This window comes from Trichosurus vulpecula, chromosome 2 (assembly GCF_011100635.1).
Source record: "Trichosurus vulpecula isolate mTriVul1 chromosome 2, mTriVul1.pri, whole genome shotgun sequence".
Taxonomy (NCBI): Eukaryota; Metazoa; Chordata; class Mammalia; order Diprotodontia; family Phalangeridae; genus Trichosurus; species Trichosurus vulpecula.
The window spans coordinates 217,603,082-217,629,217 of NC_050574.1; the positions used below are offsets into that span (position 1 = coordinate 217,603,082).

General features: G+C 37.1%; 1 protein-coding gene across 4 annotated transcripts in view; it reads right to left on the bottom strand.

Moving 5' to 3' along the window:
* SLC38A11 (solute carrier family 38 member 11) overlaps positions 1 to 24,980 on the bottom strand; it is a 73,734-nt gene extending 48,754 nt beyond the window's left edge. The window contains exons 1-7 of one of the 4 annotated variants that reach the window (XM_036745470.1): positions 24,899 to 24,980; positions 24,668 to 24,731; positions 24,056 to 24,176; positions 22,578 to 22,652; positions 15,039 to 15,173; positions 12,839 to 12,904; positions 3,382 to 3,488 (exon numbers count right to left, since the gene is read on the bottom strand). In XM_036745470.1, the coding sequence (XP_036601365.1) occupies positions 3,382 to 3,488; positions 12,839 to 12,904; positions 15,039 to 15,173; positions 22,578 to 22,652; positions 24,056 to 24,176; positions 24,668 to 24,706 (543 nt within the window). In that variant the 5' untranslated portion in view covers positions 24,707 to 24,731; positions 24,899 to 24,980. The other 3 variants (XM_036745472.1, XM_036745468.1, XM_036745469.1) reach the window with 3 other exon arrangements.
* Positions 24,981 to 26,136: the final 1,156 nt, after the last annotated feature.

Consider the following 26,136-nt stretch of genomic DNA (forward strand, 5'->3'; position numbering starts at 1 on the left):
ACCACAACCAGATTTGCAAGCTGTTAGTGGATTTTGATGGATAGCTATAAGTTGGTAATTGGTATGACTCCTTGTCTGTGTCTGTATTTGTGTAGATGTTTCTATTTATATTTCCGGGTTTGTTTTTCTGTGTCTGTCTGTGCCTGTGTGCCTATCTTTCTGGCTCTTTGTCTGTGGACTCTTTCTCTCTCTGTGCCCTTTTCTTCCTCATGTCTCCTTTCTCTCTTTTTTTCATTTTTTCATTTCTCTTTTAATTGCCATAGCATAGAACCAATATTAAATTTAAATTGCACATATTAAATGTATGTAAAGTATATAAAACAGATGTGCATATTTCATGCTTTCTGTTCTTAATTCTAAAAGTAAGTTTGTAAAAAATTTTTGTATATTTTCTCATAGATGTATGGAGAGAGAAAATACTTTCTAAGAAATTCATCTGATCCTTGATTAATATTTTTTCTTTTAGTTGGTAGTTCTTAATATAGAAAAAATTTCACTTCCGCTATAAACAGTTTGTGCTGGAGTCAGTTCTCTTAAGAACTGATTGTTAAATTTTTGGTATAATTATTTACATCCTCAAATCGGCACACTACAAATCAGGGGTTGACTTATTGTTTTGTTGATCTTATTTCTCCATAAGAAATTATGGAGAAAATGTTACTTATGCATATTAAACTTAAAAATGTAACAAGCATAATTTTGTTTAGGAGAGTCAGCCATTAAAGCTTTATCAGCACATCCCTGCCTATAAGGGGTAGGAATAGAGATTGGATCTGTGATTTTAATAGCTTAAGACACTCCCTGCTGAGAGAACCCCCTCTACCAATACTGGTCAACACCTTCTCTGCTACTTCTGATCTTAGAACACTGGGCAGTTAAGTGACTTGCTCATGGTCATACAAGTAGTATATGTAAAAGTGGCACATGAACCCATGTCCTCCTAGCTTCAAAACCAGCTCTCTATCTCATACTTCCTGGCTGCTTTCTTTTGTCAGGCTGACAGAGTGGCCTAATGTGCCAGATGCATGCATTTCTGCCAGGAATTCTTTTTATTTCCTGGTCTTTGATTTGCCTTTCTGACAGTTTTCCTTTAGCTTTTCTATATATTAAATAAAAATAGAATGTAGGCTCCTTTCTAGTAGGAATTGTTCCATTCATTGTATTTATCTGGCATAGCAGGCTCATAGGAACATAGTAGGCATTTAATAAAAGTCTGTTGATTTACTGACATTAAAGGGAAGATCAAAGAGAATGTTAAAAATATCAAATACAATGGGAAGGCTCTCCTTTTAATTCTCCTGCCTTTTTCTGTAATATAAAAATATACAGATGAGAAAAAACCAGAATGAAATTAGGCAAATGACAAATGCAGCCAGGCAGGCTGTTTATACTCCTACTATTAAGTGGAAAACTATTGTAATGATTTAGATAATTCAAGCAAAATGGTACTTTGGATAAAACCTGGGTATTTCAGGTGGAAAGTTGGGGAGGAAGAGGATGGAACCAGAATTATCTGTATCATTATCATGTATTGTTGTTCAGTTGTTTTCAGGCATGTCCACTTCTTCATAACCTCATTTGGGGTTTTCTTGGCAATGATACTGGAGTGATTTGCCATTTCCTTCACCAGCTTGTTTTATAGATAAGGAAACTAAGGTAAACAGGGTTAAGGGACTTGCCCAATGCCACACAGCTAGTGTCTGCAGCTGGATTTGATCTCAGGTCTTCTTGACTTCTGGGTCTGGTAGTCTATCCACTGTGCCACCTACCTGCCCTATCATTATCCTAGCTCTATACTTTATGTTCCATGCGTAACCCTATAACTGTGGATGTATGGTACAGAAACAAAGTTTAAAACTGATTGGATTACTAAGAAATTTCTAGGAAATTCCTAACAAATGACAGGTTTTCACTTATAATGTTTACTGTTATGTTAATTAGGGTCATAGATTTAGAGCTGGAAAGAACTTTAGAATTCAACTAATCCAACACAGTCATTTTATATATGAGGAAACTGAGGCCCAGAGGTTGCCAAAGGTCACTCAAGTACTAAGTGGTCGAACTGAGATTTGAACCCAGCTTCTCTGACTCCAAATCCAGTAGGTTCTTTTTTTTCCTCACTACTTCACACTGAGCACAATAACACCCAATACAAATATGTTCAGGTCAACAAGAAGTACGCTCCAAGAGTCATACTGGAATAAAAATACAGTAATAAGGACTACAGTTGCACCTTTATTGTGAAGTGCAGAGTTGATTATTCTTATGAGAACAGAGACCTGGCATTTATCAGTGTAAACCACTTTGCAAACCTTGAAGCACTACATGGTAGCTATTACTACTGCTATTATTTGCAGTAATAATAATTTAAGAATTTACCAAAACTGACAAAAAGCACTAGCAGCAAATGGATAATAGTTTACAATCAATGATATTTTATTATGGTAAAAATGGACAAAAAAGGAGTATAGAATCTAAGAGTTGTAAGGGACCTCAGAGGCTATCTGGTCTAACCAAACCTGAGCCAGAATTTCCTCTATAATAGCGTCTATAATAGTATATACTTTATTTTTTAAAAAAAATTATTTCATTAAATATTTCTCAATTACATATAAAATATTTTTAACAATATATTTTAAAATTTTGAATTCCAAATTCTTTTCCTCCCTCCTACCCATTTCCCCTCCTTGAGAAGACAATTTGATTTTGATTATCCATATGAAGTCATATAGCTAATCTTATCTTTTCCATATCATAAATATCTCAGTTTCTTTCACACCAGCCTCATTGGTAATCTTTTCTAGTCTCACCTTTCTTCTCACCCTCTTCTGGATGTGCTCTAGCATGTATCTCTTTCTCAAAATGTAATACCAATAACTAAATGCATTATCTCGGTTGTGATTTGATGATAACTTTCCTAATAAAAGATGCTAAAATTTAATTGATATATTATGCAGAATTTTTTGCTACTAACATCACAGATTTAAATCTTGATATTGTTTCAGCTACCTAAAAGGTTGGGAAATAAATGTTTAATAAATCCTGCTTGCATGTATATTATATGTATGCATACATATATTATATAGAGTCCTTTTTCATTTTTGCTCTTAAGATACAAAGCTTGTGGCTTGCAATAGTTACCTGCTTCTAACAAGAAAAAGAAAGGGCACATTTGGTTCACACTGTGATGTGCTGTTTAATCACTGATCCTTAAAGACCAATCTAATGACTCAACTACAGTTTACTTTAGGATAATCATAAATCATTTGGCTTTGCAGATAAACACTACAATTAAGAACTCTGAAAGGAAGCCTGTGATTTGGCACAATCGCTTCAGTTGACAAGGAACATTTCTGCTTCTATTTTAATTGTGGAGATTACCTTTCCCAGCTTTGCTATGTCACGGTACAGGGATAAAGGAAGAGAAAAGGCAACTGTGGAAAGCCCAATGATGAAGTGGCGGCCAATGAAAAAGTTATCAGGATCAACTAAAATACACAGAAGATTATAACATGTTTAGAGGCATACACAACAAGAGCACATACACATAATTATACACAACTTTTTTTTTTGACCGGACCTGTGATTTTCCTGGTGTTAGAAATTTCCTCTCCCAAAGTGAATTGGCAGTTTCTCTGTAGCTGAGAGAACTAGAAAGTTGCCTGGAGCAACACTGGCTGAATCTCACAGCCATTGTGTGTCAGAGATAGGACTTGAACCCAGGATTTCTTGACTCTCAGACAAGCTCCCAGACAAATCATTATGCTATACTGCCCCTCATGCAGAGCATAAATTCAAGCAACAGAACACATTTCCTCCCTCCAGATCTGTTATTTCATAATTCCACCATGTCTCTAATGGATAATTTGAGAAAGTTGGGGAGGGGGGCAATTGAGAGTTTAAGTGACATGTCCAGGGGTCACATATCATATATATATATGTGTGTGTGTGTATGAATGTATGTATATATATTTATATATACATGTGTGTATATATGCATATGCACATACACATATAACATGCATGTATACATATACATACACACACACATATATATACATACACACACATATACATATATAATTCTTTCTACTGTACCCAGGTCTTTGGGACTCCAAAACTACTTCTCTAGCCACTATAATTACTGTCACTCATTTTTTTAAAGCTCAGTATATTAAAATATGTCATATCACAGATGTTTTAGGAAGATAGAATCCTCAGGAAAGCATGTCAAATATATAAACCTACAAATGTACATACCAAAGTACTTTAAGGCTAAGTCTCTAGTTAAAATGTCCTAATATTTCAAACCAAAGTGGGAGAAGTTTTTTAACTTCATCTCATTTTAAAACAAGAAATAGACCATGGAATGTACCATCTTTACATCTTTACATCCTGCCTGGGAAAAAATAAATGTATAGTTTGTTTGTTTGTTTTTCCATCATAGGAGCAGATGGAAGTCCTGCAGTGGACATAGCAGAATTTCATGGGCTAGCAGCCACAAATATTGTGTCCTGAGATAACATGGAAAACACTTTAATATTACAATTGTAATGATACTTTTTAAACCTAAAGGTAGTTTGACTTTTCTTTTAGTTGTATGGCTGACTTTGAGACAGATACAATGAGAAAGGAAGTCATTAAATGCTTTCAGGAATAAGATGACCTTTTTATATTATCATTTTCTGTGAGATTAGGATTCATTTTCATCCCTGATCTTTTTCTAGGAATAACTATACTCCTATGTCATTTGATCCTTAGAGAAGCTCCACGATCCTGCATTTCCTTACATAGAGGACAGCTGACTTGGGGAAAGCTGTTGGCATCTTTTCTCCTTCCCTCTTCCTCTCCTGTTTAAGTAATTGGGAATGGGTAGAAGTTATCTATTAGCAGGTATGTATGCCAATGAGTGGGCCACCATTAAGTGATGGCAGCTGGAGAATAAAAAAAAAAATAAGAACAGAGGGAGTTTTGCAATCTAAGAGGTGGGGGGTGGGGCTCTGGATATCTGACTTTTATCTTACACTGAGTGGAGTGCACTGAAAAATTAGCCAGAGAGTCATGCTACAGAGCTGGAGAATATGAAAGGAGGAAAGTGATAGGGAAAGAGGAGGAGGAAAGAGACAGGAAGATAGAGACAGAGAGTCAGAGATAGGGACAAAGATAGAGACAAATAGAGGGTGGAAAAGTCATCCATTCTTACCCCATATTTGACCAGTTGGGGCAACAGGTCAGACAAAGACAACAGGATTTGTCACTGTGAAGGCCTCTTCCACAGAAACTCTCATATTGAGGACTCTAAGTGACATTGGGGATTTAAAATTTGATAACTTCTCAGAGGTAACAGTTCTTACAAGCATCTGTTTTGTTTTCTTTCTTCTAATAAAATTTTCAGCTATAATATTGTGATCTCAGTTTGGGGGTGGGGGTAGGGTGAAAGGATATGGAAAGTCTATGAGCCAAGAAAGCAATAAATCCTCCAAAGCATATCTAGGTATTGTGTTATGCATTTTGGTGACATAAAAGTTATACTCATATGTGATCCATAATTCTCATTTTAAGCCTCTCAAATGATGCTTTGATTGAAAAAAGCTAGAACAAAGGTCTGAATCTAATAAGGTAAAATTTAATAACTATAACTGTAAAGTCTTACACTTGGATTCAAAGAATTAAGTGCACAAGTAGGGAATGGGGAGGGGGGCTAGACAAGTTTATCTAAAAGTGACCTTGGTTTGGCTACCGTTGTTTGTTGTTGTTGTCCTACCACTATGTCATTAGGAGGCCATAGTCTTACAGTCAAAAAACTGATTTAATGATCATAGGCTGTGCTGAGAGGCACAGTGCACTCCAAGCCCACAGCACAGCTCCAACTACCTGCTTGCTGCTTGAATGCCCACATGCACCTCAAAATCAATATACACAAAATGAAACCCCGTATCTCCCTCCAGCTCCCAAGTCACCCGACCTCCTCTAAACCTGCCCGTTTCTGTGGAGGGTCCCGTCATTCTGATTACCCAGCTTTGTTCACAAACTCGGTAATCTTTTATCCTTTACTCTTCCATCACCATCACTGCCCCCCCCGACCCACCCCCCCACAGAGGCTTATACACATCTCCTCTTCACTTGCATGACCACCAACCTAATTCAAACCTTCGTCAAATCTGATTCGCTTCCTAATTGGTCTCTCTGCTTCTAATCTCTCCCTTCTTCAATTGGTCCTTCATACAAGCGCCAAACTAATCTTTCTAATGCATGAATGAATCTAACGGACCCTAATTCACATTGATTCATAACTGTTCAAAATTCTAACTCCTTAACGTGACATTTAAATACAGTGGGTAGAACGTGGGGCCTAGAATCAGGAAGACCTGAGTTCAAATGTGACCTCAGACACTAGCTATGTGACCTTGGGCAAGTAACTTAACTTCTGTTTGAGTCAGTTTCCTTATCTGTAAAATAGGAATAATTACAGTTCCTACCTTCCGGGGTTGTTGTGAGGACCCAATAAGATGATAATTGTAAAGCGCTTCACACAGTGCCTGGCACATAGTAAGCTCGATATAAATCTTAGCTACTGTTATCCATATTATTATCATTAAAGTCCTACACAATCTTTTTGCAGCCTACCTTTTCATATTTATTTCACACTGCTCTCTTTCATGTACCTTATGCTCTGGTCAAACTGACTACTCTGTCTTTCCCAGACTCAGCATTTCAGGTCTTTGTGCCTTTTCAGAGGCTGCCCTCCCACATCTGGAACGCACCCCGTCTTCACCCTCCAAACCTTAGAAACCTTAAAGTCCTAGAAGGCTTGACTCAGGTGCCACTCCTACAAGAAGACTGTCCTGATCCCTGAAGTTGTATTTTTTCTCTCCTTCAAATGGCTTGCATTTCCTTAAGTTGTGCACACACATTGAAATCCCCAGTAGGATATAAACTCCTAAAGAGCAGGGACTTTTTTTTTTTTAATTATGTATATCCCTTTTAAGGACAGCAAGGTGGCTCAGTGGATAGAGCAATGGGTCTAGAGTCAGGAAGACATCTTCTTGAGTTCAAATCTGGCCTCAGACACTTAGTAGCTGTATGGCCCTAGGCAAGTCACTGAACCCTGTTTGCCTCAGTTTCCTCATCTGTAAAATGAGCTGGAGAAGGAAATGGCAAACCGCTCCAGTATCCTTGCCAAGAAGACCCCAATTAGGGTCATGAAGGGTTGGACATGACTGAAAAATGACTGGACAACAATTTCCCCTTTACCGCTTCCACCTTACACTAACGAATGCTTAAAGACTTTGAATAGACTTGAAGTGAATCAGATAATGTCCAGAATAAAAGACCTGAAGTCCATCTGCATTTGGCCCTGTCGGAACACACTAAAGTGTTGTAGTCAATTCTGAGGCACCACAGTTTAGAAGGCCATAGGTGGGCTACAGTGCTCCCTAAAGAAGGCAAGCAGGATAGTGCCCTGGCAGAACTGGTTGAAGGAAGTAGGGACCATTAGCCTGGAAAAGAAAAGACGTGAGAAGGAGGGTAAGGGAGAGAGGGGCATGGCGTAGCTAGAAGAAAAGATTAGATTTGTTCTGCTAATCTTGTTCTCAGAGGGCAGAATTAGGAAGAAGTAGAATTTGCAAGGTAGGCAGAGAGGAAGGAAAGGAAATAAGCATTTATATAGTGACTACAAATACCAGGCCCAGTGCTGGGTGTTTTACAAATATTATCTCATTTGATTCTCACAACAACCCTGTGAGACAGGGACTGTTATTATCTCCATTACACAGTTTAGGAAACTGAGGCAAATAGAGGCTAAGTGACTTGACCAGGGTCACATAGCTAGAAAGTGTCTGAGTTGGGATTTGACCTCAGGTTCTATCCACTATGCCACCTAGCTGCTTCTAAGGCAAATTGATAATATATAAGGGAAAAGTAAGTATGAATCATGAATTCATTCATTTAAGCTGAGTCTTCTATATCACAAAATGGAGGTGATGGTACAGATAAGCCATCTCAAGCCACCTCAGAAGGGCTTCAATTATCTGGATATTTTAGGGAAAAAACTGACTTGAATTATCTGGATAATAGTTTTTACTCCCTACCTAGGTTCATTTCCTTAATAGATAAACATGTGCAGAAGAAAACTAATTTTTCCCATGTGTTACATTGAAGAATCTTTAGGGTCCTGGGGGAACAGTCAAATTGAATGCTACGATTAGTCGCACTGTGGCCTAATTATGTGTATCTCACTAGTTCTTTCCATTTTGGGGTCTGTTACCAATACTGGATTGTGTGGGATAAATATTTCTAAAGACACTTAGCACAATGCCTGACACATAGTAGGGGTTTCATAAATGCTTCTTCTCCCCCTCCAATACCCTTCAGTCAAATATGCACATGAAAATCCACTTTTAAAATAAATTATTTTTAGTGAGTCTGGAAAAATGAGTCATACACAATTCTTTACAGTCTTGAGATACAGCTATGAAAACAGCCTTCAAGGAGGGCATACTTAATCTGGTGCGCACCAAGAATTATGGTTTGGATTTCCTGTAAAGGTATGGACAATCTCCAAATACCCTTCTAAAAACACTGGCATTGTGGGAATCCTGAAAAATAGATTTTGTGTAATGGCTCTATTTTTGGATCTCTCCCAAGAAGCTCAAAGAAATCACTTAGCATTAGACCCATCACACTTAATAATGGGAAGATAAGCCATCAAAGGCAAAGCACTCTTTGATCACATATCTTGTTTTAGTACTTATTTCATTAAAAACCTCAAAAAACAAAAAATAAACAGCTCATTCTAGGCAAAGAACAAATGTGGGGAAACTTGCAATAATGGCTTCCATCCAAAGTACTTTACATACAATATCTAATTTGATCCTCACATTCACCAATTTAGGCAGATACTACAGGTACTATGGTGGTATAGTGGATAGAGCTCTCACCCTAGAAGTTAGGAGGACCTGAATTAAAAATTGGCCTCAGACATTTATTAGCTGTTATTAGCTGGGCAAATCATTAACCCTTTCTGCCTCAGTTTCCTCATCTGTAAAATGAGCTGGAGAAGGAAATGGTAAACCACTCTAGTGGTTTTTTTTTCTTTGCCAAGAAAACCCAAAATGTGGTCATGAAGAGTTGTCAACTGAACAACAACAGGTTATTATTGTTTTCATTTTAGAGATGAGAAAACTTGAGTTCAGAGAAATCCAGTGACTTGGTTGTGTTTACATAACTAGTAAAAAGTTGGAGGTGGAATTTTAACCAATGTGTGTCTTGCCATTCTCTCTACCATACCGTACATGTTCTATGGGAGGCTCCTAGCTTTAGGAGAGACAGGTATAGGTTGCTCTAGGAAAGTCATATTGATTCTGGAACAGTTCTGGAACACTGAAAGCCTCCTCCAGATCTAGATCCTATGATTTCTGAGCCAGTGCCCCCTCCTTACTGCCTCACTTATTCCTAGGTGTATGCCTCTATATAGCAAGTTTGAAAGAAAGAAGAGGATTTTTGATAGTCTACATTTTGATTCCATTGGCACCACAGAGTGGAGTGGCATATAAACAAGACCTAACTTGACTGACTCTAAATAGAACATGCCTGTGCTGATGACCAATAATCAAAAGAAACTTCAAATAAGCAAGCTCTCTCCTAACATGGGAGACACAGTTTTCATTAGGCAAGTCACAGGTGTGGTCAGTTTATGGACTTAGAGAGCCAGGACAGAAGAGTCAAAGGTTAACTTCATACTCTTGTGCTCCTGCAACTAGCAACCAATCCATTAATCAATCAATGCACATTTAATTTTTATTTTTTTTTCAATAGACATTTATTAAGTCCTAGAGACACGAAAAGAGGTAAAAGACAGCCTCTGCCTTCAAAGAGCTTACAGTCTAAAGGCAGGCTAAAGTTTAACCATGTCAATCCTCCTTGGGAGGTAAAATAGTTTATGGTTGCCCCTTCAGTAAGTATCAGCCCTTGTACACTAATTATCCCACAGGAAACCCTGCTACCTCTGAGGAGGCACCAAACTCATCCCAGTGTCTAAATTATCTTTCTCCTGTGGTTATGAGTGAAAATATGGAAGCTGGATAGCATTAACCTTTATCATTTTACTGTGATTAAAAGCCAACTCGTTAGTGACTTAATAGCTCATGGAACATAAAAGAATACCAATAACTAATAATAGGTAATTTGGATGCAGCTCTGTGTGTAAGACATTGTGCTAAGTGCTTTACAATTATTCTCATTTGGTCCTTATGACAACCCTGGGAGGTAGGTGCTATTATTATCCTCATTTTACAGATAAGGAAACTGAGGTAAAGAGAAGTTAAGTGACTTGCTCAGTGAATGAGGCCAAATTTAAGCTTAGCTTAATTACCAGGTTTGAGAGGTATTCAATCACCCTGACCTCCAATGGCCACTCAGAAGGGATTGAGACACTGACTTGATATTCTTAAGGAGGGAATGGCTGAGAAAGAGCAGAACTTATATAGTCTTTAGAGGCTTCAAGTATGATGAATAGTGCCTCAAGTTATAATAAAACTGTTCTGAACACCTAGTTAAGGAACTGATGTAGTCACAGTGAACCTTATACAGTGGATTCCAGAGTCCCTTCAATGCTGAGATTGATAGAAGAGGCAGTCAGTCAGTAGCTGCTTTACTCCCTTGGGCCACTAGACTCTTTCAGATTTCTCTTTGTCAATCCTATAACCCTTCAAGTTCATGGGCTACTTAGTCAGTAAACTGATATCTACCCAGACTTTGTCTCCCCTAATTTGGTCTGGGTGCTCCATGTCAGAAAGGTTTCCCTATTTTCACTTACCTTCAGATAAGGGAGCCTTGACCATCAGGACTGACAACTGTAACCCAACATCACTAATGAGTGGCACTGGAGTTAAAGTAGATTGTTGACCCCTGGGCTTAGGTGACATATTTTACAAATAAAAGTTGGATGGAGGGGTTGAGAAGGCATAGACTGAAAATGTCTTCTTGTCTAGGATAATATAGTCAATCAATTAAAAACATTTATTAAGTGCCTACTATGTACCAACCGCTCTACTAAGGAAAGTTGTGAGACCATGGGTAAGCTACCGTAATTTCCTCATCTGTAGGACAGAGGGACTATTTACTTACCTCCTAGGAAAATACTTGATTAACCATCTTATAAAATGCTATATAAAGTTAACTAATCCTTATTTCTGAAATGTATATTAAAATCATTTTAATATTCTACTAGATCTGGAAGTCTACAAGCAATGTGACAGTCTCTCATGTTACGAAGACCAGACCTATGTGATTTCTTTGGTAGAGGGAAATTGATGAGAACATTCTCTCTAACCAATATAAAATGATACTTTCTCTAAATGTATAGTTTCAACTCTCTAAGTTGTTTTGGGCACTGAGAGTATTTTTACTGACTTGCCCAGGATCACAAGCCAGTGCATGTAAGAAATGGACTTGAACCCAGATGCTTTTGACTCTGAAGCCTGTTCTTTATCCGCCATACCATGATGCTTCTTATAGATAAGATATGTAAGTGAAGGCTGAACAACAGTGGTTAGGTGGACACAAAACTGGTTAAATAAACTTATCTACAAGATTAATAGATGGATGTCAATGAGAGGAAGCTTTCTAGTGATAATGCTGTAGAACTGTCCTCAGCCTGTCCTACTCAATATTTTAAATCATTGATTTGAAGACCTATGCCATGCTTATCAGCACAGGGGGTGATACAAAAATGAGGGGCATAGTTAACTGCTTTGATCACAGAATCAGGAGCCATAGAGGTTTTAACAGAATGAAACAATGGAGTAGAACTAACAAGTTGAAATTCAATGGGGCAAATGCAAAATACTTCATTTAGGGTTCAAAGAATCAGTTGCCTAAATACAGGACTGGAAAGACCTGGATAAATAATAGTTCATGTGATAAATATGTAGAGGTTTTAGGTGACTGAAAGCTCAATATAACTCAAGAGTAGAGAACTGCTGACAAAATCTAAACAGGATAGAAGCTTTGTATCAGAAGGAGGGAGATAACAATCCCACTGTACTCTTCATCGACAAGATCACATTTACTTCATTATGTTTGAATCTGATGCTATTTAGGAGGTATCTTGACAAAGTGGAAGGTGCTGAGAGGAGTGTGACCAGTATGTTCTATGAAAACCTAAAAGGATTGGGGATGTTTAGCTTGAAGAGAAAATTAGGCAGGACACAGATTCATAGCTGTTTTTAGTCTTGTGGAAGAGAAATTAGATTTATTCTGCATAGCTTGCAAGTAATGCAGTAGGATCAATGAGTGGGAATTAGATTTTGGTTCAATATAAGGAAAAAATGTCTACCAATTATAGCTGTACAAAAAACCCCAACTAAATAGAATTGACTTCATTGTGAGGTAGTGAGTTTTCATTCCCTGAAAGTGTTCAAACAGTGGCTAGACAAAAATGCATTTGGGATGTTGTTGAGGAGATTTCTGCATGGTACAGGAGGTTGGACTAGATGATCTCTAAGGCTCCCTCTAAGACAATAGGGAGCATGAGAATATATATGTATGTATGTATGTATCTATCTATATATATTACAAGGAACAAAAGATATATTTGACTATATGATAATTTCCAAAAAAAATTGTTCTTAGTTTACTGAGAAAGAATGGTATAGAAATCTATAAAAATAAAATGAATGATAAATAATGCAGATGAATATTACTATTAGTAAGCATGGCTATAGAATGACTAAAAATCACCACTTGGGTGATTTTTCTACATTAAAAAAACAAATATCAAACAGAAACCCTATGAATGTAATCAATAGCTCAAAAAAAATCTTTCATTAGGACTTACCTCCAGGAATTCTTTGAAAAACTTTGCCTAGGGTGTCTCCTGTTATTATGTTATAGCTAATCATAGCTAGAAAAAAATAAAGATAATAGGTTAATATCAGACACAATTATCAGTCATATATTTAATCCTGGATGATTCCTCCAAAAAAAAAAAGCTCCTAGATATATCTGTCATTTCAATGTTTTGGGTGTTTTGTTTTGTTTTGCTTCCAATTTTGTGAAACTCTTCTTTGATTTCACGTTTAGGTGGGGGATTGATTTGTTGCTTTTCTATTTTTTAAAGTTGCATGCCCAGTTCACTGATTTGTTTTTCTCTCTTTTGTTTATGAAAGTATTTAGAGTTATACATTTCCTCACTAAAGATTATCTTCGTTACATCCCATAAATTTTTAATATGTTGTCGCATTGTCATTTGCTCTGATGATATTTGCCATTGTTTCCAAGACTTGTTTTTTTACTCACCAATTCTTTAGCCTTAAATTAGCTTCCAATTAATTTTAAGTAATTTCTTCTCTGACCTTTTATTGAATATAATTTTGTTGCATTGTAGTCAATAAAGATTGTGTTAAATATTTCTGCTTTTCTTCATTTGTTTGTGAGGTTTTATGCCCCAACACATGATAAGTTTTTGCAAATGTGCAATGCATGACTTAGAAATATATAACATCCTTTTGGTTCTCATCTTTTGATTGTCAGAGATCTGTCACCTCTACTTTTTCTAAAATTCTGTTTATATCCTGAATAGTTTGAAGAACAGTCTGAAGCTACTTCTTTAATGTGGACATTCTCTAGTCTATTCAACTAAAAGATATGAATTGAACTATACACCCAATATTTGAGATGATCCAAAATTTAAAAATCTCAAGTCAGAAGACAGACAAGGAGTTATTTATATTACAAAAATAAATGTTTGCTTTACAAGGGAATTCACCCCAGGACCCTTTAAGTAGTCAGTTTTCTTAGCACACTTAAACTTATTGAATTCACAAAGGTAAAACCTATATCACCCTGCTAAAGAACACGTGTATCGAATTGCAACAACAGCAAAAAGGGGAAGAAATTCTAAATCATCACCTCATTTGCAAAAGCAAGGAAGACTGTTCCTAGAAATTTTATAATCCTTGGCTTTTCTGCTCAGATCTATAGCCATTGTACAACTTGTAAGATGGCTGATATGACATGTTAAAATCACCAATTAAATTTGTCATGAAAACAATTAGGAAGATGCTATAAAATTGTTAATGACTTTTTAAAACATTCAGTCCACTCAGGGCAAGTATCTATAGTGAATTGATTTTTTATATTAACAATTAATAGATTACCATTTCATTATGATACTATACATAGTAAGGAATATTTACTGTAAATTTCAAGTGGGCCAAACCACAGAAATACAAATAGGCTATTAGTCTTGCAAATGTTTTTCATGAGCCATTAAGTTTACAGAAATGCTGTCCAGTCTTTAATTAACAATTTGATTCTCTTGGCTCTACTTCTTATTCAGTCATCCCTAAGCCTTAGCACATCCAGAATTTAGCACAGTACCTGGCACAAAGTAAGTGCTTAATAAATGCTTGTTGATTTGACTTGCTGGTCTAAGACCCAAGAAGACATGTGTATGTTTCTGTAATACTCTCATTTTGCCCTGCACAGATTCTCATGAAAATATAATAGAAGAGGACCAACAAATTAAGCAGAATATTCCATTTCTTCAAGTTTCACTGTCTGAGTTTCTTTGAGCATGTCCTCTTTGGAATTACTTTCTGAAGCGGACCACAAAAGGGATAGTATCTGACATATTGGCACAGGTGTAATATTAGCCTCCACATCCATACAGAAACAGGTCAAGTGCCACTGGCATTGATACTATGACCTGGACTGACTGAAGAGAATCTCTCACCTGGAACCTGGCAAGTGAGGTCCGAAAAAGCTAGAATTGATTAACTTTTAAAAGTTAGGGCTTTATAGTAGGGAAGGAGGCAATATGGACAAAGAAAAATAAATAAGTAGTGGTCTTAGGTTTCCTCTTAGAATTATTATTTTATAAAGTAACTAGGTAAACAATGTCTATATTTATTCTTTCCAATATACAGACTATATAAAATCTTTAACATTGCTTCATTTCAAATGCCATTTATTTCAGAGGAAATTGTCACAGTCATGAAAATAATTGTTAATATTTAACTTCATAGTGGTCTTACCAATAAAAGGATATAAAAATTGTAGAGATGAGAGGAGTAGATACCCTGAAAAGCCAAATGTCTTGTGGACCAAAGACTGATAACTATCTGTTCCAGAAAGGGCTCCTCCTTTTATCAATAAAACAAGGGAAAAGTCTGTTAAGAAAACAAACAAGCCATGTATGAGATTATATAGTGAATGCAAAGATTTTCTTGCTTAAGTCTAAATCATGCTGGAGAAAAAAAAATGCTAAATTATGCTGCCATTGAGATGACAACCAAAAACCACGTTAAGTGGATCACGGGTGAGGAATTAACTTGGTAAGGTATGGTTTCCTTTTTAGGATGTCCTGACTATATATTGCCAACTTTTCCCATGCTAGGAACAAATATGCTCAAAGGATTAGTGCATTGACCGGAACAGAAGGCAAGACCCTGAAGTGAGTATTAGGAATTCCATTTTCATCTCTTATACTGATTTTCTGCAGATTTGTAAATTTTTCTCATCATTATATGACTCTTTTTCCTTGCTTTTAAATGCATATAAGCAAAATTACATGAAAACTAAGTTTTTAAAAAAACATGCAGTATACTGTTCCTATTTTTCCCCTCAAGTTAACAGACAAAATATAACTAGGAAGAGTATACAATTGCCCTCACAGAGGAAAAAGAAACCCCAACAACTCTGCATTATAATTATTAAGTATACTTAAGGAAACATTTCCATAATACTGCATTTAGAGCCTTTTGATCCTATCTGAGGGGGTAATCTTGGGTGAAACATATAGAACATAAATGTTTTAAAATGTGATCTTCGTAGTCATATCAATTTTCCAAGCTTTTAAATGTGTTTCTAAATAAATATTTAAGGGTGTTTTTTAAGCTATGAAATTTACTATGTCCTTAGTTCTAAAGGAAAACAAATATTGATGACATATGCATGAATAGAATTCCTCCACTAACTGGCTGGTCATAGCATGAAGGTGATTGTGGGGTCTGAAAGGCCATGCCAATGGGTCATAAGTTGTGAAAGTCCCTGAGGTGGGAAGCTGGGTGTGACAAGGCAGCCTGGGACTGTTGAAAGTTGGGGGCGGATTAGGAGTCATAGGACCACTGGAGTCACTTACTGGACATGTGAACTTAGACACTGTAAAAATGAAAATTTGGGATTAGATCATTTCAAAGGTCCTTTTCATCTCTGAATTGATATCAGTGAACTACATGTTAGTTATGAGGGGAGTAGTCTTCCTAAGTTTGGAGATTTATCATCACCAGAAATTTGGCTACCAGTGACATATCTATCTATGTCTATATTTGTATCTTTATAACCCACAGGAACCCCCTGAAACTATGTACTAAAGTATGGTGAGTTCACAGATCCTCTTAAGTATTCAGGTATAAAGATAAATAATATTCATTTAGAAGTTTTAATATAATCAAATTTCAATCCACATACAATTATGATTTCATTTTTATTGTGACCATAAATATATGTAACCATATGCAATATGTTACTTATTCAGGAAATGGTCACTTCAGTCATCACATATGCATTTAAGTTATAGACTATTTTTGGTGCAATCAATAAACAAGTGAATATGTTCAAATAATTTAATTGAATGATGGAAAAAATCATCACTGTCCATTTTTACCCTCAAATACAGCCTAAAACATCTCATGAACAGAGGAACAGGGCAGAGATAAACCACTTGTCTGGCTGAACATGCCTCATTAAAGGCTTAAAATAGACTTAAGTCTGGAAGCAAACCACCAGCCAAATTAGAACATGAAGTTAAAAAGAGAAGAGATATACATTTATCCCTTACTTGCAGACTTGTCTTTAAGAACTCTCAGTAGGAAAGTAGCATTTTTTCACTGTAGAGTAGCATTGTGTAACAAGAAAATATAATATATTGTGAAAAGCTAAGGGCCAGATAAGTGAAACATGATGAACATTTGAGTGGAGATAAATGAAGGGAAAAACAGAAATAATAGCATGCTTTTATATTATAGATCCCCAACTCAGAAACAGAAATTGGATAGTGAGTTCCAAAAGTAAGCCAAAATGCTGGAATAGAGGCATAATATAGTAATAGTGAGGGACTTCAATCATCCAGAACATCTAAAAATTCCTCTTTGCTAAAAACAGAGCTGCTAAGAAATTTGTGACTTGCTTTAATGGTCGTTTCAACCTTAAGAAGGTAGAGAAAGCAATGAGGGAACATTAGTGAAGTTGCCAAAGTAGTAGGATCAGAACCTGGGAGGGAAGTAGCTAATCCATATCAGAGTTCATGATAGGATCATAAGACCATGGATTTAAAGCTGAATGAGATTTAATGGGATGTTTAATCTAACTTTCCCATTCTATAGTTGAGGAAACAGAGGCCCAAGGAGATTAAGTGACTTGCCTAAGGTCACACAAGTAGTAGAAGTAGGCGATAGGAAACATAAGAGAAGGCTGAGTATAGTCAGAAAAGGACCCAAGACTTTGATAGAACAGATTTCAAATAATTCAGAAAGGAAAGGTAGAATCTTATTGCAGAAGGTGGACTCCTTTTAGTGCAGATAATGTTGGCTTGAAGAGGATGTCAGGCTCTCAAATACAAACACAAATAATTCTAATGTGGAAGAAAAGGGGACAACTTTCTAAAGAGATTGGGGAACTCAATGATCACCTCTGGTTTTTAAAAGACAAATTGGAAACAAGGACAAGTAAGTAAGTTTGACCCCAAGGAGTAGCTTGAATCTTTAAGACTGTTAGGAATGCTAAATTCCAAAACAACTTGAGACCTTGAGTAAATGCTAAGGACAGCTAAAGAATTTTCTTAAGCTACACTAAACACAAAAGAAAAGTCAAAGAAAGGAGAGTAGGAGCACTGGCTGAGTTAATGGAATGATGATAACATGTGATTAGGACATATGACAGAAGACAAAAGTCTTGAGAAGATTAAGATTGATCCTGTATTATTCCCTTATTAATCCTATTTGCAGTGAATTGTTTTTGTCCTCTAACTGCTTAAGTCATGGCTCTGTCTCTGAACTTGGTTCAGAACTCAGCTTGTCTGTAATGGGTTAAGTTTAGAAATCCAGCTATCCTGCTAATTGCTGATCTTTTCTTGCCTCAAGGAATTTAGTTGACCTCGGGGGATGCAGGTATCATTATACCACCTCACTACCCTTCAAGAATGTCTGGTTTGCTGTCCAAAAAGGACTGATCTATAATATTTTGACCCTACACCTGGACTCCAATAATGAGCACTTCTTAGTCTCATGAGAGAAGAAGGGAGGTCATTGCTAGCCTCCATTACCAAACTTCCAACCAACCATGCTCTCCCCAATCCCACGATGTTATCTACCATTCTGTTCTTTGTTCTGATCTCACCAAAACCTATAAAAGGGGAATTGTCCTTTGTTTTGGGATCTTTGGTATAAATGGAGGCAATCCATTGACCCCTTTATTGATAGGCAGCACACCCTGTTATTAAATATTATCTTGCTGGGAGAATTGCCTCAGTTTACCCTTTTGTTAAATTTTATTCATGACAGTACTTAACTTCTATTTTTACTTCTGTTCTCTCTACCAGGAAAGATGATCTTCAGTTTATGAAATACAAACAAGATTAGTCAACAGGGAATGGAAACCCAAGTTAAATAAGGATATGGTAACAGCCTTCAGTGATTTAAGGACACCAGATTTGTGCCAAATAAATGCTAGGTTATGGAAAGAATCTGTGGATATGACTGCTAAGCCACTTTCTGTCAATGTTATTTGGAAATAGGTGGGGAATGGAAGAAGTGCTGCTAAAATGGAAACAAGTAAATATAGTTCCAGTTATCCAAAAACGGGAAGAAGTTATTTTCTTCAAACTATGGGTCAGTGAAAAATTTAGAACATATAATTGAAGCAATAGTTGGTATCATTTAGAAATAGAAGCAGTAATTAATATATTGGCATAAATTTATTAATGTCATGGGAAACTATTAGATCCTGGTGTATCTGGATTTCAGTCATTAAGTAAAGTCTGTCATGATATCCTTGCATGTACATGATGAAATGACATGGACTGGATGATAATATATTTAACTAATGAATGACGGGACACAGAATGATTAATGTGAGCTTGGAAGGGATTTTCCCAACAGGAATGGGGAACCTGTGACCCTTTTGGTCCTTGACTGAATCCAGACTTCACAGAACACACTTGAGGACCTAGAGGGCCGCATCTGGCCTTGAGGCTGCAGGTTTCCTACCCCTGTTCTAATACATGCCAAAGGACTCTATCTTGGTCATAGTCCATTTAACATTCATATCAGTCACTTAGATAGAGACATATTTGGGCAATATGAAGATGAGAGGTATGGCTAATATAATATATAACATGTTCGATATAGAAAAAGATCTCAATGGGTAGTTTTATGGGTTGAACCCATCAGATGACATTTAATGCCAAAAGTAAAGTCTTAGATTTGAGGTTTTTAAAAATCAATTACACAAATTCAGTAATTGAGAGATGTAGCTAGAGTCGGCTAGGTGGTGCAATGGATAGAGTACTGGGCCTGGAGTTAGGAAGACCTGAGTTCAAAATCAGCCTATAGGACTGTGGGTAAGTCACTTAGTATCTCTCTGGCTCAATTTCCTCATCTGCAAAAATGAGGATGATAATAGCACCTATGTCCCAGGGTTGTTGTGAGGAGAAAAGGCTGTGCTATTTGTGAAATGCATGGCAAACCTTAAAGTGCTATATAAATGGTAGGTATTAAAGAGTTCTCAGTGGACTGCATATTAAATATGGCAATCTTGTGACCAAACATTAAAAAAATAAGTGATATTGGGATGCATTTATAGAACATATTGTCTAGAAAAAGTAAGTTGATAGGCCCCCTGTATTCCACCCTACTCAGACTTCATCTATTGTAGTGTGATTAGTCATGTGCACCACACTGGAAGAAGGAATTGTTAAGCTGGACCATGTCCAGAGGTAAGTTACTAAGATGTTTGGCAACTGGAAACCATGATATATCAGAGTCAATTGAAAGGATTGGAAATATTTAGAGTAAGGAAATTTAAGATGATGAGTGATGATGATAATAAATGATGAATGAACGATCAAGTGTTGAGAAGCTGCCATGGGAAAGAGGTCTAGACTTGTTTTGCTTGGTCCCAAAGGGCAGAAATAGGTGCACAATGGGTAAATGTTATAGAGAGCTCTTCAAATATGGAATAAGTTGCCTCAGGAGGTAACAATTTCCTCATCCCCAATCTGAGTCTGAATGGATACTTACTAAAGCTGTTGTGGAGGGGATTAGGATTGTAGAGCTATGATTTGGATCTGATGACCTCTGAGTTATCAAAGTCTGACTGACGACCTTTCTACTCTGTAATTCTGTTATTCAATGGAACGCAATGATGACCCAAAATCCTGTTTCCTTTTATTTTTGTGTGTTTATCTTTTGTTCTTTATCCCTCAAATATTTTCTAAGGGTTTTGTATTGTATCCTTGGAACATAATCTTATTATGATTATTCTTTTTTTTGGGGGGGGTTGTGGATCTGTTAATTCAGATAGATAATATAGATAATCATAGATAATACTACGCTGTAAATTCCCATACTGAAACGTCCTCCAGCTCCACAAATGCAGATTAGGAATTCACCTACATGTTACAGTACAAGAACATTGACTGAGGGGTTTGAGAAGGTAAGCAGCTTGCACACAGTCACATAACCAGTATGGGGCAGACACTGTATTTGGATCTAGGACTATGTGTCTCCAAGGTTGTCCTATTATGCCCTGTTGTTCCTCTCCTCAGTCTTACATTTAAAATAAGCCATTAGCCTGTGTACACAGCAATAATAATAATGATGAATATTTGTACAGCACTTTAAAATTTAGAAAACATTTCCCTAACAAGAAACTTAGAAGGGAGGTAGTAGAAGGATCATTATTCTCCTTTTACAGATGAGGACCATAGGGCTCAAAGAGCCTAAGGGACTCATCTAAGATAAGCATGGTATAATAAATATTAAGAGTAGAAATAGACTTGGAATCAGATTGCATATGTCTTCTGTCCTTTGATAGGTATGTGGCTTTGAGCAGGTGGAGGGAGTTGAATTATATATACATATATATATATATATACATATATATATATATACATATACACATAAACACATATATATGTATATATATATGTGTATGTGTATCTAGCTGTCTGTCTGTCTGTCTATCTATCTATCTATCTATCATTACTTCCAGTTCTAAAGTTCTGTGATTCTGTAACTACACAGTAAGTGGCAAAAGGGAGAAGTAAACCCCAGGCCTCATGACTCTAAGCTCCTCACAGGAAGTAAAATAAAAAATACTAAGACCCATTTTTCTTTCCTTTAATTATTACTGTAAAAATACATAAAGCATCTCAGTGGAGTTGCTAATAGTTTGCGTTAAGTCTTTGTGATACTGGTTTAATTCATTTCAAGAGGTAATTTTGGCTCCTCTAAAAAGTGAATGAACAGAACTGAATATATGAACAATCTGAACTTTGCTAGGCTTCTGTGTGTTTGTTCTGCACATAATGTTTCCATGTTCTTAAATAAGCCATAAGTAAATATACCCAGGGAGAAATTAATTACTTGATAGCACAAATGTGTTGTGAGAAGCCGGAAATTAAAAATTACTAGAGGAAACCCCTTAGGAAATTGTATGGGAAAGACTAAATACATTCAGCCTTTCAGTTAAGCTTTTAAGATTAAACCCAAGAAACACCAGTTCTGGATCCCACACAAATGACGTTGGGCTACAAAGCAAGAGTTGCAGCAGAGTGATGAACTGGGAGGATCTTGGGAGGGGGGCTTGTTGGCTTTTGGGAGGCTTCTTTCTCCCCCTAATTCTATCCTCCCTTTAATCTTCACCACATGGTTCATTTGCTGCTCCCCCAGCAAAGGGAAGAGAACTACGTCAAAGTGTACATATTTGAAAATAGTACTGGAAGTGGTAGTAAGAAGAAGAAATAAGGATGAATTATAAAGTTTAAATTTGGAAATATCTGAGGAACTCTTTCTAGTAATTGGGGAAAAGGATAATAGATGAAAGTGATTTAAGGAAAAAAGAGAGAGGAAACAGCAGTTATCAGGGAATTCTGAATTGCTGAACTTCAGGACACGTTCATGGACAGCATGCACATTGGGCGGGGGGATCTAATCTAATAATTAAGCATCTGTATTTTCAGTGACTCCTGCACAAATACTGGTCAGGACCACTAATTTTGAATGCATTATACCCTGTTAATGATTTTGTGAAGGAGACCAATCTGGTCTTCCAGTTTCTATCCCCAAACCTTAAAAAATAGACCTGGCACTTTCCCCACATAATATGGTCAATATGATGCTCTGCCTTTAATAATCGAACCTTCAGATTAGTAATGCAAGTGAATGTCCTTAGATGTTGCTGACATAATTTTATGAATGCACTGATAATCTCCAAAATCCAAATGTAGATATTCTCTGAACTACTCAAGTAGTAATGATGACTATGCAAAGACAATCAGTTGTAGAGTGCCCTACCTGTCACATAAGAGACCCACAATAAAAGCAGTATCCCTAAAGGAAGACCAGCTTGCTGCATCGAGTAAGGTAACCCTGGGGAAAAAGAAAACAAATACCCTCACTGATTAAACATGCAGTAGTCTTCTCATATTCTGGTTATTTGTGCTAATTTCATATTGTAGGTCTCAATGGTATCATTGTAGCTCCATACACTTTTTAATCATGTGTCATCTGACTAAATGCTAATTTACATTAGCATTACAGTCTGGAAGCAGAACAAGGTTCTGTAGATACCGAAAAATGAACAATTCGATCTTACCAAGAAAGCATCAAATAAAAAGTGGATGCTGAATATTGACAGATAATGGTTACTTTGATTAGAGGTGAAATAAGAACCTAGGCAAATAAAGAAATGAGTTAATATGTAAAAGCACAAGAATATTATCCAGGCAGTCTGGTGTAATGGAAAGAGCACTAGATTTTGGAGTTAGAGGACCTGAGATCAAATCTCAGCTCTGCCACTTACTACCTGTGTGAATCTACTAGTCCCTTAAGCCCTCTAGGCTCAGTTTTCTCATCTGTAAAATGAGCAAGTTGGACTTGATAACCTTTAAGGTCCCTTCCAGCTCCCAGGCTATGCTCTTATCTCTAAAATGACTCAAAAGCATAAGAAAAAGCAAAATTGCAGTTATAGCTCAGAAAATGACTGACTCAACAGTTTTTCATCTAATTAAAGCTGTATTCAGTCAGTGCTTTTTCTTTTCTGCACTTTTCTGAGATGCATGCTTTACTTTACTGTAAAGATAAAAATCTATTCAGTTCATACAAAGCTTTGTCCACTTATTTACTGAGGAAAAAAAAACAAAGAAATAGTAAGTTCTTTAAACTTGGGCAGATTGTAGCTTCATTTTGTAATAAAGCTTAAAACAGTAAAAAAAAATTCTTTTTTGGGGGGCAAAGCATGATCTGCATAAATTTATGTTTCTAATGTATCATAGTGATTTTATATCTGTAAAAACTGCTAAACTATTACATTTTTCCATTTCTCCTAAAATGTTTACTTTTGACGTGACCAGATTTCCTTCATGACCTCATAATTTATGAAGATTTTTTCAACCCCATAATTGTTCTTGGAAAGATAACAAAAACAGTGGCTGTTAAATGCAAAATGGGAAAAAGCATGGCTTGATTCCATAGCTCACGGTTCAAAACTCTACAAAAACAGGGTTAGGACCTAACAGTCCTGTGAGTTATCATGTCATTCTGTCCCAGGAGAGAACACTAACCACTTGTGGTAGGACATCAACAGGGAATTCATTTTATTTTGGCAGAGATGAAAGTGGTTGATATTCATTCGGATATATGAAAAAGAAATGACTAATTTCGTTATTTAGCTAAAAAATCATTATATTTGAATGACAGATTCAAAATAATATTCTCTTTTAAAGTATGACTATATTTGCTTAGGGCTAGATTAGAATTTAAAATACACTTACCTATTATTCCTGATCCTATGATTGAGTTGACAACATTAAAAATAGCAGAGGACTCACGACAGTTTCCCTTTTCTTTTTGTTTATGTTCAGAAACCAGAGCTTCTTTGTCATCTAGATCTCTCTAGTCCAATAAGACAATATTGGTGTTAAGCAAAAGCCGAAGGGGGAAAAAAGAGGTGTCAGACAAGATTATCATTGATGAGTACAGACAATAAGATGAGTGTGATGATGGTAATAGTAATAACAATTATAGCTGAGAGATACTTTGTAAATATCACTTCCCACTCCCATTCCTGAAACTGACTATTTACACAGTATCCCACAAAAACAAGGCTGGCACCTGGTTAATCAGCTCCAATTCAAATGGACTGAAGCAATAAATGTGGCTTTGTCAAGTGACAAGACACATTTTTCTGATGTTAGAAAGCCTTTGTCAGGAGGAAGATAAGTATAAGACAAAACTTTTTGGGGGGAAGTGGAGTGAGTTCCTTGAAAGAGTTCTAAGCGGAGAACCCAGAGGAGATTCTTGACCTCTGCAGGTGAATTAAGCTTTCCAGGACCACTGGCTTCGCTACCCAGCCCATCAGTGTCCCACACATAGTCCCGGGTTACCTTCGGTGAGTTGCAAGGCCTCTCTCCCTGGTAGCCCATTGGTTCAGAGGTGACCAGGTTCAGGCTGGAGAGGGAAGAAGCACATTGATCAAATGCTTGGAGCCCCGGGTCTGCCTTTGCCTCAGCGCCCGCAGCCGCCTCCTCCTGCAGCCACTCCCCCATCCCACGCAGCAGCTTCCCAAACTATAGGCTACCCCAGCGCGAAAACCCTGGGGAGACTTCTCCATTCACCCCACGGGGGCCCCCTGGCACGGCGCGCGCTCTGAGCCAGGCGCGCTGCTGAGGGTGAGCAGCTTCTCTTTGCCCAGTTGGAGCTCAGCAGTCCCGGGCGAGGGTTACTAAACGCCATTCCCGCTGGGTTTCTCCTCTTGGGGATGGTACCGGGTGTTTCTATCTCCAGGACAGCCCCTATTTCCTCAGTTAAGAGTTATTCTTGCCCCCAGCCTTTCAGCGGCAAGGAACAGCTTGTTCTGCTGTCTCCCTGCCGTCTGACTTTACAAGCAGAAAGTGGTAGGCTGATAAGAGTCAGCTCCTGTTCTGGTTCCCTTTCTCCCCATTACCAGGTAGGAAAGCAGAGGGGCTGCCGGCAGCTTCACTTTATTCGTTCTACTTTGCCATTTGTGCCCATCATCCTTCCAACCCAAACACCTTTGCCCTTTCACTTTCCCTTTCTGCCTACAGGAGGAGCGTGTGGAGACACAGTTTGTAATCTGTAGTTGGAAAATTGGGGATTATAGAAGAGAGGGTTAAAAAGCTTCCTGCAAATATGTAAACAACAAAAGATCGTATGAATCTAGCCCTGTAAAGTTTGCAAAGCATTTGCTTCACAACAGCCTTGGGAGGAAAGTAATGGAAGCATAATCTGCATTTTACAGATAAATTGAAGGACAGACTTCAGGTCATATAGTTAGTATCAAAGTGGGGGGCCTGCACCCAAATCTCTGATGTAGTTACTTCCCAAATAGCATTCAGTATAGTAGAAAGAGTACTGGATTAGGAGTTAAAATACGTGAATTTGAATCTAATACATCTGTTTACTAACTATATGACTTTGGGTACTTAAAGAGTCAGCGTGGCATAGTGGATAGAGTTGCTGGACTTGAAGTCAAGAAGACCTTGGTTCAATCCTGTCTTAAACACTAGCTTTGTGACTCTAATCAAGTCACTTAACCTCTTTGACACTCAGTTTTTTCACTGGTAACTTGGGGATAATAATAGTACCTACCTGGAAGGTTTGTCATAAGGCTTAAATTAGATTACATAAGGCCTGAAAGCTTTATTTAAAAATGAGTAATTAAACTCTCAGGGCCTCGGTTTCTTCATCTGTAAAACAGGAGGAGAAGAATAATAGTCCCTACTTCAAACGTTGATTATGAGGATCAAATTAGATAATGTATAAGCCACTTTACAAAATTTAAAGCATTCTATAAAACGAGCTGTTAAACTTCCTAGGTCTCCTCACTTTTAAA